General features: G+C 45.0%; 1 protein-coding gene across 3 annotated transcripts in view; it reads left to right on the top strand.

Annotated features, from left to right (window-relative positions):
* VPS33A (VPS33A core subunit of CORVET and HOPS complexes) overlaps nucleotides 1-13,226 on the top strand; it is a 37,106-nt gene that overhangs the window by 2,464 nt on the left and 21,416 nt on the right. For 2 of the 3 annotated variants that reach the window (XM_003280698.4, XM_030821549.1), the window contains exons 3-5: nucleotides 131-258; nucleotides 2,344-2,530; nucleotides 12,974-13,090. In XM_003280698.4, the coding sequence (XP_003280746.1) occupies nucleotides 131-258; nucleotides 2,344-2,530; nucleotides 12,974-13,090 (432 nt within the window). Of the gene's footprint in view, nucleotides 1-130; nucleotides 259-2,343; nucleotides 2,531-10,518; nucleotides 11,203-12,973; nucleotides 13,091-13,226 lie in introns of those variants that run through there. The other variant, XM_030821550.1, reaches the window with a different exon arrangement.

Below are 13,226 nucleotides of genomic sequence, written 5' to 3'. Positions count from 1 at the left end.
CTGTACTTTAGCAGTTATGATATTAAAATATTAATGTGCACTTGATGGGGGGTATTTATGATTTCTGAGTCTGAAAATGATAGGTAAATTTCAGTCTTTTTGTTAACCTTTTGTGTATGTGTTTGCCTAGGAACATGAAGTGGAAAAAATGTTCACACTTAAAGGAAATCGTTTGCCAGCAGCTGATGTCAAGAATATTATTTTTTTTGTCAGACCCAGGCTAGAGTTGATGGATATAATTGCTGAAAATGTGCTCAGGTATCTCAGAGCTTGTGTTTGATCTAAAAGAGTTTGGTTCTTACAATGCTTTTAATTTATGAGCTCCTTCTCATGGAAGACCTTCACTCTTGCCAGTGCAAGGTGGCCTTTTGGAAAACTTAGATAGGCATGGAAGAATATAAAAGACAAGATGGGAGCTGGGGGAAGGTGGAGGTAGTTAATGGATACAACAAAAAATAGAATAAGACCTACTATTTGATAGCACATCAGGGGGACTATAGTTAATAATAATTACATAATTTTAAACTTAAAGAGTGAGATTGGGCACAGTGGCTCACACTTGTAATCCCAGCATTTTGGGAGACCAAGGTGGATGGATCACTTGAGGTCAGGGGTTCGAGACCAGCCTGGCCAACATAGTGAAACTCCGTCTCTACTGAAAATACAAAAATTAGCCAGGTGTGGTGACCTGTGCCTGTAGTCGCAGCTATTCGGGAGACTGAGGCATGATAACCTCTTGATCCCCGGAGGTAGAGGTTGCAGTGAGCTGAGATCGCGCCACTGCACTCCAGCCTGGGCGACAGAGGGAGACTCCGTCTCAAAAAAAAAGAGTGTAACTGGATTGTTTGTAACTCAAAGAGTAAGTGCTTGGGAGGATGTGCCCCCATTCTCCATGATGTGCTCATTTCACATTGCATGCTCATATCAAAACATCTCATGGACCCCATAAATACATGTGCCTGCTGTGTACCCCCCAAAAATTAAAAATAGGATGAGAAACTTAAGAAGGCGTTACCAGCAGTTTGAGAGGAGGATCATCCTATCTACCCATTCTTTCAAGACAGCCAAAAGCTTAAACCTCTGTCAGTAGAAAGGACCCTAGTTTAAAAAAATAAACCTCCAGCAGTTATTTTTAAATATACTGCATGTACTTGAATTTCATAAGCAAAAAAAAGAAAAAAACAAGAGCTGATTAAAATTTAATATAGCATCCAGTCTATAGAGGAAGTGCTCCCAGCCCAGTCTGCATTCTGTGGTACAATTGATTGTTGCAGCCCCTAAAATCTTAAAAGCATGTGGGCTATTTTTGGAAGTCCTCTGTGGAGAGTAGGATTGGGAGTCAAGCGTGATCTTTCATTTTAATTTAAGACTCTTTGTGGCTGCATTGCTTTGGTTGAAGAACCATTTGTTTTTAGTGAGACACAGATATCCTATTTCAGTCAACCTGAGAGCTTCAATGCCCCATAAATGGTTTAAGAGAATGCTAAAAAGTACTAGCCAGGACTCAGTGCTGCTTTCCTGTCAGGGGGAAGAAAGAGAGAGAGAGTGGCACAGCTGTAACACTTTGGGTCTGAGAGTCAGTTTTTGGTTATTTTTTTGAGACACAGTCTCACTCTGTTGCCCGGGCTGGAGTGCAGTGGTGGGATCTCTGCTCACTGCAACCTCTGCCTCCAGGGTTCAAGCAATTCTCCTGCCTTAGCCTCCCAAGTAGCTGAGATTACAGGCACACACCACCATGCCCAGCTAATTTTCGTATATTTTTATTTTATTTATTTTTTTTATTTATTTTGAGATGGAGTCTCACTCTGTTGCCCAGGCTGGAATGCAGTGGCGTGGTCTTGGTTCACTGCAACCTCTGCCTCCTGGGTTCAAGCGATTCTCCTGCCTCAGCCTCCCAAGTACCTGGGATTACAGGTGCCTGCCACCACGCCCGGCTAATTTTTTGTATTTTTAGTAGAGTCGGGGTTTCATCGTGTTGACCAGGCTGGTCTCCAACTCCTGACCTCGTGATCCGCCTGCCTTGGCCTCCCAAAGTGCTGGGATTATAGGTGTGAGCCACTGTGCCCGGCCATTTTTGTATATTTTATAGAGATGGGGTTTTGCCATCTTGACCAGACTGGTCTCGAACTCCTGACCTCAAGTGATCTGCCCGCCTTGGCCTCCCAAAGTGCTGGGATTACAGGTGTGAGCCACTGCACCCGGCCTGAAAGTCAGTATTTATATGATTTATCTAGCCAGCATTTATTTAGTGCCTGCTGTGTGCCAGGCAGTGGGGATAAAGAAAGCAAAATGGTCCATGACTCTTAGGAGCTCATGAGCTAACAAATGTTGCTTCCTTTACAGTGAAGATAGACGAGGCCCAACGAGAGATTTTCATATTCTGTTTGTGCCACGCCGTAGCCTGTTGTGCGAACAGCGGTTGAAGGATCTGGGTGTCTTGGGATCCTTTATTCACAGGGAGGAGTACAGCTTAGATCTCATTCCATTCGATGGGGATCTCTTATCCATGGAATCAGAGGGTGCGTTCAAAGTAAGTTTGGCATTTCCTTAACTTCAGGCATTAATTTTTGCCCAGTTTATGAGTGTGAACATATCACAGTACTGATTACTGTGAAGCTGAGTCCCATTTTATATGTTTATTGATGTTTACAATTTTCTGTTCAACAAATTGTTAATTTTCTTTGCCCGTTTTTTCTTTTTGAGTAATTCTTTGTATATTCTGGATGTTGATCATTATGGGTTGTAAAAGCTGCAAGTATCTTCTCAGTCTGTGACTTGTCTTTTAACTTTGTTTTTTTGTTTTGTTTTGTTTTTTTTGAGACGGAGTCTCGCTCTGTTGCCCGGGCTGGAGCGCAGTGGCGCGATCTCGGCTCACTGCAGCCTCTGCCTCCTGGGTTCAAGGGATTCTTCTGCTTCAACCTCCTGAGTAGCTGGGATTACAGGTGTGCGCCACTATGCTCAGCTAATTTTTGTATTTTTAGTAGAGAGGGTTTCACCATGTTGGTTGGGCAGGATCCGTTTCATGATCCGCCCGCCTCAGCCTCCCAAACTGCTGGGATTACAGGCGTGAGCCACCGCGCCTGGCTTAACTTTGTGTATAATGTCTTTTATCATGTAGACACTTCCCATTAAAAGTAAATTTTAAAATAATAGCTTTATTTATTATAACTCACAATACTGGCTGAGCTAAGTGGCTCATGCCTGTAATCCCAGCACTTTAGGAGGCTGAGGCGGGTGGATCACCTGAGATCAGGAGTTTGAGAGCAGCCTGGGAAACGTGGGGAAACCCCGTCTCTACTAGAAATACAAAAATTAGCCGGGTGTGGTGGTGGGTCCCTGTGGTCCCAGCTACTCAGGAGGCTGAGGCAGGAGAATCACTTGAACCTGGGAGGCGGAGATTGCAGTGAGCCGAGATTGCGCCACTGCACTCCAGCTTGGGCGACAGAGAGAGACTCTATCTCAAAAAAAAAAAAAAAAAAAAAAACCTCACAATGCCATGAAATTCTCTCCTTTAAGGTGCAAAATTCAGTAGTTTTTAGTGTATTTACAAAGTTGGGCAACTATCTCCACCATCTAAGTATGGCACATTTTAACTATTCCAAAAAGAATCCCCATGCCCAGTAGCAGTCTGTCCCTGTCTTTCCTTCCCTCAGCCTCTGGCAGCCACTAATCTAGTTCAGTCTGTATGAATTCGCTTATTCTGGAGTTTTCTTTTTCTTCTTTTTTTGAGATAGAGTCTCACTCTTTTGCCCAGGTTGGAGTGCAGTGATGTGATCATACCTCACAGCAGCCTTGACCTCCTAGGCTTGAACAAACTTTCAGCCTCAGCCTTTTGAGTAGCTGGAACTACAGGCATGTGCCACCACACCTGGCTAATTTTTTTTAAATGTCTTTTTTTTCTATTTTTATTTTTTGGAGAGACAGCATCTTATTATGTTGTCCAGGCTGGTTTTGAACTTATTCTGGAGATTTCTTAGAAATGAAATCCTATAATACATAAATGGTCCTTTGTGTCTGGCATCTTCACTTAGCGTAATGTTTTCAGGGTTCATCTAGGTTGAAGCCTCCGTAAGGCCTTCATTCCTTCTTATTGCTGAATAGTATTCCATTGTAACGATATTATCATTCATCAGTTGATGGACACCTGATGGGTTGTTTCCACTTTTTGGCTGTCACGATACTGTGAACATTGTGAAAAGTTTTTATGTGGATGTATGGTTTCATTTCTCTTAGAGATATACCTAGGAGTAGAGACTGGGTGTGGTGGCTCACGCCTGTGATCCTAGCACTTTGGGAGGCTGAGGTGGGTGGATCACTTGAGGTTGGGAGTTCAAGACCAGCCTGAGCAACATGGAGACATCCTGTGTCTACTAAAAATACAAAATTAGCCGGGCATGGTGGCGCATGCCTGTAATCCTAGCTACTTGGGAGGCTGAGGCGGGAGAATCGCTTGAACCTGGGAGGTGGAGGTTGCAGTGAGCTGAGATCGCGCCATTGCACTCCAGCCTGGGCAACAAGAGTGAAACTCTGTCTCAAAAATAAATACATACATACATACATACACACACACACACACACACACACACACACACACACCCCTAGGAGTAGAATTGCTGAGTCATGTGATAACTCTGCATTTAACATTTGGAGGAGCTGCCAAACTCTTTTGCACTGAAGCTGTACCGTTTGTACTCCCAGCAGCAGTGTGGGAGGGTTCCAGTTGTATATCCACATGGACACACTTATTATTCTGTTTTGTTTTTTTTTTTTTTTTTGAGACGGATTGTCACTTTGTCACCCAGCCTGGAGTACAGTGGCGTGATCTCGATCTTGGCACACTGCAACCTCTGCCTTCCAGGCTCAAGTGATTCTCCTGCCTCAGCTTCTTGAGTAGATGGGATTACAAGCATGCACCACCACGCCTGGCTAGTTTTTGTATTTTTAGTAGAGATGGGGTTTCGCCATGTTAGTCAAGCTGGTCTCGAACTCCTGACCTCAGGTGATCCACCTATCTCAGCCTCCCAAAGTACTGGGATTACAGGCGTGAGCCACCATGCTTGGCCTGTTACTCTTTGAATTTAGTCATCCTACTGAATATGAAGTGGTGTCTCATTGTAGTTTTTATTTGCATTTCCATAATGCCTAAAGATGTTGATCATCTTTTCGTGTGCCTGTTGGCCTTTGTTTGTCTTCAGCTAAGCAAATGTCTGTTCAGATCACTTGCCCATTTTTAAAATTGGGTTCTCTCATTTTTATTACAGAATTGTAAGAATTCTTAATAGATTCTAAATGCAAGTCTCTCGTCAGATATATGATTTCCAAGTATTTTCTTTTGTTCTGTGAGTTCTTTTCACTTTCTTGATGAAATTGGTGTCGTTTGATGCACTAAAGTTTTAAATTTTGATGAAATCCCCTTTGTCCAGTTTTTCTCTTGTTACTTGTGCTTTCAGTATCATCTCTGAGGAGCCATTGCTTACCCCAAGATCACAAAGATTCACTCTGATGTTGCCTTCTAAGAGTTCTGTAATTTTTTATTTTTTAAAGAGACAGCTCTCACTATGTTGCCCAGGCTGGTCTCAAACTTCTGAGCTCAGGCAATCCTCCTGCCTCAGCTTCCCAAAGTGCTGGGATTACAGGCGTGACCCACCGTGCCCAGCTTATAATTTTTTTACGTCTTATGTTTAGGTCTTCCACCCATTTTAAGTTAATTCTGTATATAATGCAAGGTGGGGGTCCAAATTTCATTTTTTGCACATGGATATCTATTTGTTCCAGCACTATTTGTTGAAAAGACTGTATTTTCCTCATTGAATTGTCTTGGTACCCTTGTCAAAAATCAATTGTCCACAAATGTAAGGGTCTGTTTTTGGTCTTTTAGTTCTGTTTCACTGATCTGTATGTCTGTATGTCCATCCTTATACCAGTACTGTCGTGATTACAGTAGCTTTGCCGTAAGCTTTGAAATCAGAAGTGTGAGTCCTTCACCCTAAAGCAGGTAAATATATCACTTTTGTTCTTTTAGATTGTGCTTTCTGAGTCTTCATAAATCTCCCATTCTGCAGACAAAGAAGAAAATCCTTTTTTTTTGAGGTGGAGTCTCACACTGTCACCTAGGCTGGAGTACATTGGCATAATCTTGGCTCACTGCAACCTTCACCTCCCAGGTTCAAGCAATTCTCCTGCTTCAGCCTCCCAAGTAACTAGGATTACAGGCACACGCCGCCACGCCCAGCTAATTTTTTTGTATATTAGTAGAGACGGGGTTTCACCATGTTGTCCAGGCTGGTCTTAAACTCCTGAGCTTCCACCCACGCCCGGCCCTTTTTTTTAATTTTTTTATTTTTATTTTTTTTTGAGACGGAGTCTCACTCTGTCGCCCAGGGTGGAGTGCAGTGGCGCAATCTCGGCTCACTGCAAGCTCCGCCTCCCAGGTTCACGCCATTCTACCACCTCAGCCTCCTGAGTAGCTGGGACTATAGGCGCCCGCCACTGCGCCCAGCTAATTTTTTGTATTTTTAGTAGAGACGAGGTTTCACCATGGTCTCAATCTCCTGACCTCGTGATCCGCCCGCCTCGGCCTCCCAAAGTGCTGGGATTACAGGCGTGAGCCACCGCGCCCAGCTATTTTTTATTTTTTATTTTTTGAGGCAGAGTCTCACTCTGTTGCCTAGGCTGGAGTGCAGTGGCACAATCTTGACTCACTGCAACCTCTGCCTTCTGGGTTCAAGCAATTATCTTGCCTCAGCCTCCCAAGTAGCTGGGATTACAGGCATCCACCACCACGCCTGCCTAATTTTTGTATTTTTAGTAGAGATGGGATTTCACCATGTTGCCCAGACAGATCTCGATGTCCTGACCTCAGATGATCCACCTGCCTCGGCCTCTGAAAGTGCTGGAATTACAGGCGTGAGCCACTGTGCCCGGCCTGAAGCTACTTTTTACCCCAGTTCTCAGACTGCCCCTTATCCCAGAAGCAATCACTATTTCTCTTTTAATTTGGGGTGGGGGGAACATTATATGCAGCTACAGCTCATAGTATATAATCCCTCCCCACTTTTGTACAAGTAGTAGCATATGATGTATACACTTTGGTATGTTGTGTTTTTCTCTTAATAATATCTCTGAGTCATTTTCTACCACGTATGGCAATACTTGTTTATTCTTATTTGAAGCTGCATAGAGTTCCATTGTTTGGATGTACATAATGTATTAAATCAGCTTTCTGTTGGAGGGCATTTTTTTCCTCTCTATGCTGTTGGAGGCAGTGCTGCCAAGAATGAGCTTGTTTGTAGGCCCCTCTGCACACGCGCCCTTTGAAGGCTTTTGCCTTTGTCATTTCTTTTGACATTGCTTCTTGTAGTTTCAGCTGTGTGTATGTTTTTAACGTAATCACACTTACCCATGTTTCTTTGATTTATGAGTTTATGATGCTGCTGCTGCTGGTGCTGCTGCTCCTGCTCTGGAGACTAGAACTTTTTTTTTTTTTTATTGTTTTTGAGACAGATTCTCACTCAGTCACCCAGGCTGGGATGCAGTGGCACAATCTCGGCTCACCACAACTTCCACCTCCCCAGTTCAAGCAATTCTCCTGTCTTAGCCATCCAAGTAGCTGGGATTACAGGAACACGCCACCACGCCTGGCTAATTTTTGTATTTGTAGTGGAGATGGGGTTTCACCATGTTGGCCAGGCTGGTCTTGAACTCCTGACCTCAAGAGATCTGCCTGCCTCAGCCTCCCAAACTGCTGGGATTGCAGGTGTGAGCCACTGTGCCTGGCCTTTTTTTCTTCTTACCAATAAAATACTTCGAAGGTAGAGACTAGAACTTTAGAGAACCGCTGGTATAGTACATAAAATTATTCGAATCACTTTTCCCCATTGTGTTGTTACAGAGATCACCTCGTTAAAAGAGTTAATTTGTTGACAGTTTTCACAAAAGGGGGAAAAATGAAACTTATTTAAAAAAATAAAATAGGCCAGGCACAGTGGTTCATGCCCATAAATCCCAGCACTTTGGGAGACCAAGGTGGGAGGATCACTTAAGGCCAGGAGTTCGAGACCAGCCTGGGCAATAGAGTGAGGCCCTGTCTTTACAAAAAATTAGCCAAGCATGATGATGTGCACCTGTCATTCCAGCTACTCCGGAGGCTGAGGCAGAAGGATCACTTGAGCCCAGGGGGTTGAGGCTGCAGGGCAGTGGGATCACACCAGTGCACTCCTGCCTGGGTGACAGAGTGAGACCTGGCCACAGAGAAAGTGAAAAATAAAAAAGTTAGTCTGGGGCAGTAGAAGTCAGTGGCACCACCAACTAATCCTATAACCAGGGGACTTTCTCGGCTTTTTTTTTTTTGAGATGGAGTCTCACTCTTGTTCCCCAGGCTGGAGTGCTGTGGCGCAATCTCGGCTCACTGCAGCCTCCGCCTCCCAGGTTCAAGCGATTCTCCTGCCTCAGCCTCCCGAGTAGTTGGAATTACAGGCGCCTGCCACCGCACCTGGCTAATTTTTTGTATTTTTAGTAGAGACGGGGTTTCACGATGTTGGCCAGGCTGGTCTCGAACTTGTGACCTCATGATCTGCTCGCCTCGGCCTCCCGAAGTGCTGGGATTACAGGCGTGGGCCACCGCGCCCAACCCTCTTGGTTCTTTTGTACCTTGTTCCCTAGTGGTTTACTTACACTAAATCCCATCTGATGGTAATATACATTTCCCTCTAACATTTTATAGGAAAATTTCCATATACCAAAAAATTAAATTGTACGGTGAACACCCATCTATCCAGCACTTATCTTCTGGATTAACAGTTTTCTATATGTGCTTTATCACATACCTGTGATGGTATACTCATTTTTAATTAATCCATATTTGTGTATTTAATGGGAATTGGTAGCAGCCGAAGCAAACTCTCTTGGAGTGACAAAATCTGTGCAGAGGAGAAATAACCTGTTTATTTTACTTATGATTTGTAAGAAAAGGCAGAACTATTTTCTTTTTTCTTTTTCTTGAAACTGAGTTTCACTCTGCTGCCTAGGCTGGAGTGCATTGGTGCCATCTCGTCTCACTGCAGCCTCCACCTCCTGGGTTCAAGTGATTCTCCTGCCTCAGCCTCCTGAGTAGCTGGGACTACAGGCTCCTGCCACCACGCTGGCTAATTTTTTGTGTTTTTGGTAGAGACAGGGTTTCACCATGTGGCCCAAGCTGGTCTCGAACTCCTGACCTCAGGCGATCCACCACCTCAGCCTCCCAAAGTGCTGTGATTACAGGCATGAGCCACCACGCCTGGCCAGAACTATTTTCTACTGAGAATTTCAAGCCTTTGGCTTTGCACATTCACCTAAGATGCTGTTTAGAAAGGAAGGATTTTGGCCGGACATGGTGGCTCATACCTGTAATCCCAGCATTTTGGGAGGCCGAGGTGGGCAGATCACCTATCGTCAGGAGTTCGAGACCAGCCTGGGCAACATAGCAAAACCCCATCTCTACTGAAAATTAAAGAAAATTAAAATTAGCTGGATGTGGTGGTGCATGCCTGTAATCCTAGCTACTTGGCAGAGTGAGGCAGGAGAATCACTTGAGCCCAGGAGGCAGAGGTTGCAGTAAGCCAAGATCGCACCACTGTACTCCAGCCTGGGCAACAGAGCGAGAACCTATCTCAAAAAAAAAAGGAGAGTGGGGGGTGGATTGGGGGAGTTAGAGGAAGTGGCAGAAAAAAAAAAAGAAAGGACTTTATCTGGATGGTAAAGCTAAGAGCTTTGACCTAAGAGCCTAATTTTAAAGTCAACCCCGATTTTTGATGGAGATGACGTTAATTGTATTTCTGTGATTGGCTTCAGGAGGTACATCTAGATCTCTCTGTGTTTTGAGTTACAGTTGTGATCATCTATGTCATTGTTCTGTGTAAAATGTGGGAATTAGAGTTCTGCCCAGTCAAATGCTCGATAACATTGCTTAAGGTACTTTGGCCTTTATTCGTATATATAAAAATCAGCGTATATAAAATCTGCCTCCTTTATGCAAACAAGGTATTCTGTTGTGTGGGTATGTGAGACTTTGGGGTTAAAAAAATGTGCATTTAAATGTTAAGGGTATTGGGCTGGATGTGGTGGCACTTTGGGAGGCCAAGGCAGACGGATCACCTGAGGTTAGGGGTTCGAGACCAGCCTCGGCAACATGGTGAAATCCCATCTCTATTAAAAACACAAAAAATTAGCCAGGCATGGTGGTCGGCACTTATGATCCCACCTACTCAGGATGCTGAGGCAGGAGAATCACTTGAACTCGGGAGATGGAGGTTGCAGTGAGCTGAGGTTGCCCCACTGCACTCCAGCCTGGGCGATAGAGCAAGACTCTGTCTCAAAAAAAGAAAAACAACCAAGATTAAAATCTGTTGTTAACTTTTACATCTTTTAAAAAATATTGTAAAAGAGATGTCTTTGTAGTAGTACAACTTAAAAAAATTAAGTAAAATATGAATGCTATTTGGAGGAGAGTTCCTTAATGTCTTTTTTTTTTTTTTGAGACAGTCTTGCTCTGTTGCCCAGGCTGGAGTGCAGTGGCACAATCTCGGCTCACTGCAGCCTCCACCTCCCGAGTTCAAGTGATTCTCCTGCCTCAGTCTCCTAACTAGCTGGGATTACAGGCACATGCTACCACGCCCGGCTAATTTTTGTATTTTTAGTAGAGAAGGGGTTTCACCATGTTGGTCAGGCTGGTCTAGAACTCCCAACCTCATGATCCGCCCCCCTCGGCCTCCGAAAGTGCTGGGATTACAGGCATGTGCCACCATGCCTGGCCCTCAGTGTCTTTTGCCCTTGAATGTTCATCTGATCTGGAGTTTTAAGTAGTTTTGCCAAAAAGTGTGTCTTTTGACATATTCTCGATGATGGTCTGCTGTATTCAGGGAAATGTTAAAATACACCACACCTGAAAGAGTAGTCTGGCGACACTCTCAATAATAACCAAACGCTCCCCACCATGTCTGCCATCCTTCCTCCCTGGGGCAGAGGGCCTGACAAGTGACAACCCCACTCTCTCTTCCTCTGGCCCTGGACCCTCAGGGCCGCCTCACTTCTGGCTGTGGACAGCAGGGACATGTTGGGTTGGTAGGGGTGGAGGGAATTGATAAAATGTACCATATTGACTTATGAGTGGATAATGGTTGTAAAAAACCCAAATAATTCCAAATAAAAGCTAACTGTTATTGAGCATTTGCTGTGTTTCAGGTACTGGGATTAAATGATTTACATGTATTTTTCTCGTTTCATCCTTGCCCTATGTGGGCTATACTCCCTTCTATATAGGAATAAATTGAGGCACAAAGAGATTCTCTAACTGGCCCGGGGCACAGCTAGTAAGTGACACAGTTGGGTTCAGAACAAGGCAACCTGAGTCTAGAACCTGTGTTTTGATCCACCTGTATCAAAAGTGACCGCTTCCCTCCTCTCACCTCGCAGGTGGTTTTTTCTCTCTCTCTCTTTTTTTTTTTTAAAGAGATGGGGTTGGCCGGGCATGGTGGCTCACGCCTGTAATCCCAGCACTTTGGGAGGCCGAGGTGGGTGGGTTGGGAGGCCGAGGTGGGTGGGTCACGAGGTCAGGAGATTGAGACCATTCGGGCTAACGTGGTGAAACCCCGTCTCTACTAAAAAATACAAAAAAATTAGCCAGGCGTGGTGGCGGTTGCCTGTAGTCTCAGCTACTTGGGAGGCTGAGGCAGGAGAATGGCGTGAACCCGGTAGGTGGAGCTTGCAGTGAGCCGAGATCGCGCCATTGCACTCCAGCCTGGGCGACAGAGTGAGACTCCATTTCAAAAAATAAAAATAAAAAAAGAGACGGGGTCTTGCTCTGTTGCCTAGAGGGGAGTGTGGCTCATTGCAGCCTCACAGACCCCTGGGCTCCAGTGATCCTCCTGCCTTACCCTGCTGAGTAGCTCAGATACAGATGCATGCCACTATCCCTGGCTAATTATTTGATTTTTTTATAGATACAGGGTCTCACTGTGTTGCCCAGGCTGGTCTCAAACTCCGGAGCTCAAGCGATCCTCCTGTCTCGGCCTCCCAAAGTGCTGTGATTACAGCCATGAGCCACTGCACCTAGCCTTCCCAGGTGGTTTTGTGTGTATTTTGGAGGTCCTTTTTTCTTTTTTTTCTTTTTTTTTATACTTTAAGTTCTAGGGTACATGTGCACAACATGCAGGTTTGTTACATATGTATCCATGTGCCATGTTGGTGTGCTGCACCCATTAACTCATCATTTACATTAGGTATATCTCCTAATGCTATCCCTCCCCCGTCCCCCGACCCCACGACAGGCCCTGGTGTGTGATGTTCCCCTTCCTGTGTCCAAGTGTTCTCATTGTTCAGTTCCCACCTATGAGTGAGAACATGTGGTGTTTGGTTTTTTGTCCTTGCGATAGTTTGTTGAGTTGGAGGTCCTTTTTTCAATGCAAAAATATATATATTTTATAAAATGAGATCATACTCAACAGATTGTGGCCCTTCGGTTGTCAGTTGTCATGAAAATCTGCCTCATCCTTTGTAAAAACAATAAAGTATTCTGTCCTGTGGTCTTTTGCATTTCTGGGTATTAGTTTGTCGCTCTCCCAGCATGTCCTGCCAGAGTTTACTCTCACCAGTGAATGGGAACCCATTGTTCAGTGTAAGTCTGTGTTCTTCCGTCTTTTATTTAATAGCTGATTCAGAAGAGCTGGCATGCTGAGTGAACAGTTTTCTCCCAGAAGCCCTGGCTCTGCCCAGGAGAGGTGCTTCCACAGCTGCACCCACCCTTCGGGCTGCCAGCCTCAGGGCCTGGTCTGACAGGCAGCAGTTTTGGAAAATAAACTTGAGTCCCCAATTTTCCTGGCACAGTGTGAAATAACTGGAAATGATTTTATTGTCTGTTGCTGCACCCCAGCCCCAGGAACAGAGATGGGCCCCTGGGAGGCCCCCATGGCCTGGCAGTAATTGGCCTTTTCCCTCACAGGAGTGCTACCTGGAGGGCGACCAGACGAGCCTGTACCACGCAGCCAAGGGGCTGATGACCCTGCAAGCTCTGTACGGAACGATCCCCCAGATCTTTGGGAAAGGAGAATGCGCTCGGGTGAGAACCGGCTGTTTTCTGGTGGTAAAGGAGGGGCCCTTCACACCCCAAAAGGGAGGAGGAACAGGAAGCTCCTTACAAACAAATTCAGTTCATGTTAATTATTTACGAATACTGTACTCATGAATTTGCCCTC

Source organism: Nomascus leucogenys, chromosome 10 (assembly GCF_006542625.1).
Source record: "Nomascus leucogenys isolate Asia chromosome 10, Asia_NLE_v1, whole genome shotgun sequence".
NCBI classification, from domain to species: domain Eukaryota; kingdom Metazoa; phylum Chordata; class Mammalia; order Primates; family Hylobatidae; genus Nomascus; species Nomascus leucogenys.
The sequence above is the reverse complement of the archived record's forward strand: the minus strand, read 5'-3'. Positions and strand labels throughout refer to the sequence as shown.